Source organism: Nyctereutes procyonoides, unplaced genomic scaffold, assembly GCF_905146905.1.
Source record: "Nyctereutes procyonoides isolate TBG_1078 unplaced genomic scaffold, NYPRO_anot_genome, whole genome shotgun sequence".
NCBI classification, from domain to species: domain Eukaryota; kingdom Metazoa; phylum Chordata; class Mammalia; order Carnivora; family Canidae; genus Nyctereutes; species Nyctereutes procyonoides.
Genome location: NW_026575125.1, coordinates 74,722,459 through 74,727,256, shown reverse-complemented (window position 1 = coordinate 74,727,256; position 4,798 = coordinate 74,722,459). Strand labels below are relative to the sequence as shown.

At 43.9% G+C, this 4,798-nt stretch overlaps 1 protein-coding gene across 1 annotated transcript; it reads left to right on the top strand.

Moving 5' to 3' along the window:
• The first annotated feature begins 2,418 nt into the window (after positions 1 to 2,418).
• BEX4 (brain expressed X-linked 4) lies at positions 2,419 to 4,442 on the top strand. Its single transcript, XM_055338478.1, has 3 exons — positions 2,419 to 2,560; positions 2,955 to 3,038; positions 3,418 to 4,442. The coding sequence occupies exon 3, from the start codon at positions 3,423 to 3,425 to the stop codon at positions 3,777 to 3,779; it is 357 nt and encodes a 118-aa protein (XP_055194453.1). The 5' UTR covers positions 2,419 to 2,560; positions 2,955 to 3,038; positions 3,418 to 3,422; the 3' UTR covers positions 3,780 to 4,442.
• Positions 4,443 to 4,798: the final 356 nt, after the last annotated feature.

Here is a 4,798-nt window from a genome sequence, read left to right as displayed (position 1 = left end):
AGAAAGTTCTGTTACTCCTCCTTTAAACTCAGAAAAATTCCAACCTTCAAGCCAGGCAAACACTGATTTCATCCAATTTATATCAATATAACACTGAGTTCATCCAATTTATATCAATATAAACTAGTTTTGCCTCTTCCAAAACTTCATATAAATGGAATCAAACAGAATGCAGTCTTTTGTGTCTGATATCTTTCCCTGAGTATAATATGTTTTTTGGGATTTATCTATGTTATTGCTTCTACCAGTAGTTTGTTCCTTTTTGTTGCTCCGTAGTACCCTAACACATGAATACATCACAATGTTTATACATTTACTTGTTGATGGACATTTGGATTGTATCCACTTCGTGGCTATCTAGATGAAATTGCCATGAACATTCCTACACGAATCTTTTTGAGGAAATATGGTTTGAATTCTGTTTGGGAAGATTCCTGAGAGTGGAATTTCTTGGACATATGGTAAGTATAAATTTAACTTTTTAAGCAACTATCAAAAAGTCTTTAAAAGTGGTTGAACTTCTCATCAGCAACAAATGAGGAATGAGATTTCCAGTTGTTCCATATCTTCAAAACATCTTTTAGATATCTGTGCATATCTGACAATCTAGGATTATCAGACTTTTTAATTTTATCAATTCTGATGGTCATGTTGTGGTAATTCATTGTTTATATTTGTTTGCTTGTTTTATATTTTCCTGGTGATTAATGACATCAAGCAGCTTTCCATGAGCTCTTTGGTGATTTGTACATGTACTTTAGTGAAATGCTTATTGAAATCTTTTGATCATTTTTCATTGCATTGTTTGCCTTATTTTGAATTTTAGAAGGTCTTTATATATCTTCTGGATACAAGCTCTTTTTTGGTTACACATATTGATGAGCTTCCCACGTCATTTTCTTTTTTTTAAGTTTTTTTTTAAAGGATTTTTAAATTTATTTGAGAAAGAGAGTGGGAGAGAGCACAAATAGGGGAAGTGGTAGAGGGAGAGGGAGAAGCAGGCTCCCCACTGAGCAGGGAACCTAATGGGGGGCTCCATCCCAGGAAAGAGATCAGGACCTGAGCCTAAGGCAGATGCTTAATGAACTGAGCTATTCAGGAGCCCCTCGTTTTCTTAACCATATCTTTCACAGAGCAGAGGCTTTTAATTTTAAATTCAGTGTCTATGTATACTCCATTACTACACTACCTTTATTACTACAACCTCAGTCTGGAAATCAGATAATATAATTTTCCACATCTGTGCTGTTTTTTCAAAATCATTGTCTATACTAGGTCCTTTTCATTTCCATATAAATTTGGGGTAATTTTGTCAAGTTATACAAAGAAGCCTGCTAAAATTTTTATTTTTACTACACTAAATTTATAGATTAATTTGGAGAGAATTGATAGTTTAACAGTACTAAGTTTCCTAATCCTGGACCTTCCTCTATTTTACATTAATCTTTATATTGTATCTTTACATCTGTATCTATCCAAAACACACACAATTTCAATTTCCAATTGTTCATCACTAGCATACAGGAATACAATGGAGTTTTTTTATATCCATCTATAGCCGCAACTCCGCTGAATTAAAGTACTAGTTCTATAGTACGTTTATTGTAGATACCTTAGGATTCTCTAAATCATGTGATTTGCAAATAAAGAACTACATATTACCTTTTAAGCCTGAAATTTGTTAAGGAATTTTCATTGCTGGTGTTGTTTTAATTCTGAAAATTCATTAAGACTCTGGGGCACTACTGACTCGTTAGCTCACCCTATGGAAGGGCCTCATGTGTCTGGGAGCCCCTAACAAGAGGAGCCATCAGCTGCCGTATTTTCTTCCAAGTTCTAAAAAAAGACGCTGCCTGTAGAGTCTATATTTATATAGTGACTTACTTAGCAGAAGAAACAGGTGGTTGGGTTTTTGTCCTCAAGTTTAATTTTAAAATTAAAATATATTTTCCTTAAAAAAAAGTATATTGATTCGGGGGGGGCTTAATATAAAAAGAACAAAACAGATACTAAGAATTCTTAAAAATCCACTCTCCTGACTCTTTTGCCTGACACATCTCTTCTATGCATCTTAGTGGAGGGAAGATGGAGAGCACTGGTAGCAGACAGCACAGCAAGTGGAAGAAAGCATATTCTTGGAGCAGAGGATAGGAAGAGGCAAGTCCCCAGAGAAAAACTGGGAATGGCCAACAGGCCCCTGAGAAGATATTGCCCTTCCCCAGCAGGCAGAGAAAAGCCCAGGAATACACAAAGGGAGAGTCACAGAGCCCAGGCTGGTGCTGCTTAAGAAGGACGCAGCAGCAGAGGCGAGCTGTGCTAGCGGACCCGCCGAACGCCACCTCGCGGGCAGCAGCCCACACGGCATGGGGGCGGTGCCCCGAGCAGTGACGAAGGCCTCACGTGACCCGCCAACGCTGACTCGCGCGCCTCGCTGTAGCGTCAGACCCGGGCTTCGCTCGCTCGCTCGCTCGCTCGCCCGCTCGTCGGTACCTGCTCCCGGTGGCCCTGAAGGCGGCGGACCAGGGGCGGCCCCAAAGAGTAGGAGGCGGAGGGGGAGCAGGTAAGGGACCCGGCGGACGGGGAGCGATCCCGGGGCTTGGTGTGGGAGAGCCCACACGGGCCGCGGAGCCCACCGGGGTGCCGCAGCCCCGGGGCGAAGCGGCGGAGGGACCGCAGCCTCCCGCCCCACCACAGCCCGCGTTTGGCTGCAGAAAATGGTAGGCGGAGCGCCGGGCTGTGGTGAGGCGCTGACCCTTCGGCATCACCTGCCTCTCGCCCTGCCCCGCACCGCGCCCGTCCTTCTTGGTGTAGAAAATGGTGGTCAGCGCGGGGGATAGGGCGGCTGGGGGGCGGGGCACGGCCGTGGGGGGCCCGTGAGGGGCTGGGTAGCGTCGGGTCCGCGCGAAGCCGTACGGCCGCCGCAGCCCCCCTGCTGCCACCCCCGCCCTCTGCAGGTGTGCTGGTCCAAGTGTTGCGGCGCCGGCGCACTCGCGGCGAGAATCCGGAGGAGGAGGAGGAGACTGCAAGGATAGGCCCAGGTCGGTGTGGGGGACAGTAGAGGGGGCGTGCGGGGAACGTGTGGTGTGGAAAGCCCTGAGGCCCCAAATTCCCTACCCCTACCCCTCCCCCCGCCCCAGCGCGTCCTCCATCTTGGTGCCTGCAGAGGCCTGGGAAGGGATCGGCAGGGAAAATGGTGGGCTTTGGGTGGGGGGGGGGCGGGGAGGGGAGCGACGGGGGCGGGAGGGGGGCTCGGACCGGGTGCCCCCTGGAGGGTGTAGGGAGCCTCTCAGGTGGGAAAATGAAATTTTAAAAAACTGAAGAGATCCAGGGCTTTGAATCTTGGAATGTGCATAGTAGGGCCTCTGTCCTCGGTGCTGATCAGTCCACTAAGAAAATCATTGCTCTTTTGTCTTTTAGGAGCAATGGCGTCCAAAGAGAAACAAGTGGTGAAAAGTGTCAACGTGGAAAGTGCCCAGCAGGAAAACGAAGAACAGAGCTCTGTGGAGAATGAAGAGGAATCATGCAATTCGAAAGGGAGTGAAGGCAAGAAGAATGGAAGAAATGTTAAGCTGGGGCGAATGAGACGACTTGTCCCTAATTTTCGATGGGCCATACCTAACAAGAATATTGATCACAATGAAATGGGAGATGATGTGGAAAAGTTCGTAGGGCAAATGATGGAGATCAGGAGAAAGACTAAAGAGCAGCAAATGAAGCATCATAAGCGCTTCCAAACTCCTGAACCTGATAATCATTATGACTTTTGCCTTATACCGTGAATCTTAAGGTTTTCCCTGAGGTTAATAATGTGGCCTCTGCTCCACAAGCTTGTAGTTTTGTGATTTACTTTTTCTGTAAACATTTGGTGTTTCCAGTTACCAGTTTGTAATTAAATATTGTTTTGTCTCTGTAAAACTTTCTGTCCAGCAGGGCAATTTCACCCAGTTTTAGAAAAAACTATTCTTTTCATAATTGAAATTAATAAAGCAGTTGAAACAGTAATCTTCTGCTTTCACCCTAGTCTTTATTTTATAATACTACTTTTTCTCTCCTAGCTACCTAAATGCAAAATCTCTAGTCTTTGACTGTTTTTGTTGTTGTTTCCATCCAATGAACAAAGGAAGGATCATACTCCTAACTCAATATCTGATGTCATTTTAACAATGTATGTGCTCTACTGTTTTTCAAGGAGTATGAGTCTTCCACCTGCATAAAAACACCTTGGGAAAGGGAGATTTGAGAATATAGAATATCTGGCTTCTGTCCTCCAGATACACAGATGGGCACTCCAGAATCTCCGTTTTTTAGCAAGCTTTCCAGGTAAATCTAGTGTACACCTCTAATTTGAGGACACTGTGGTATGTATGTATGTATGCATCTATCTATGTACATAGGTGTATGTTGTCATGTTAAGTGTGAGCAATAAAGTAAAATTAAGAATGTTTACCTGAATTCAATGGACAAAAACATTAAAAAAGAAAAGTACAAGACCTTAAAATAGACATTATAAGAGGGGTGAAGGTAGTGGTAGATTAGGGTACTGAAGTTAAGAGATGCTAAGTACCAAGCTACCCCCTACTATATATCTGGCCTGGGCCATTTTCTAGAAGACCTTGTCATCTGGGGATAAGAGCATATTTGACTTACAAGTGATAAGCTGAGGAAGGTCTAAGAGACTCAGTAACATTGAGGCTGTTTTTAAAATTTTTTAGTATATTTCCAATACAGAAACTCGTTTTTAGGAAATCGGAGAGAAAGCTTAAAAACTTGGCAATCCAAAAAAAAAAGCCTTGGCAAT

Excerpts from the sequence above, each read along its gene's own strand:
- BEX4 (XM_055338478.1), top strand. The coding sequence starts at position 3,423 with ATGGCGTCCAAAGAGAAACAAGTGGTGAAAAGTGTCAACGTGGAAAGT.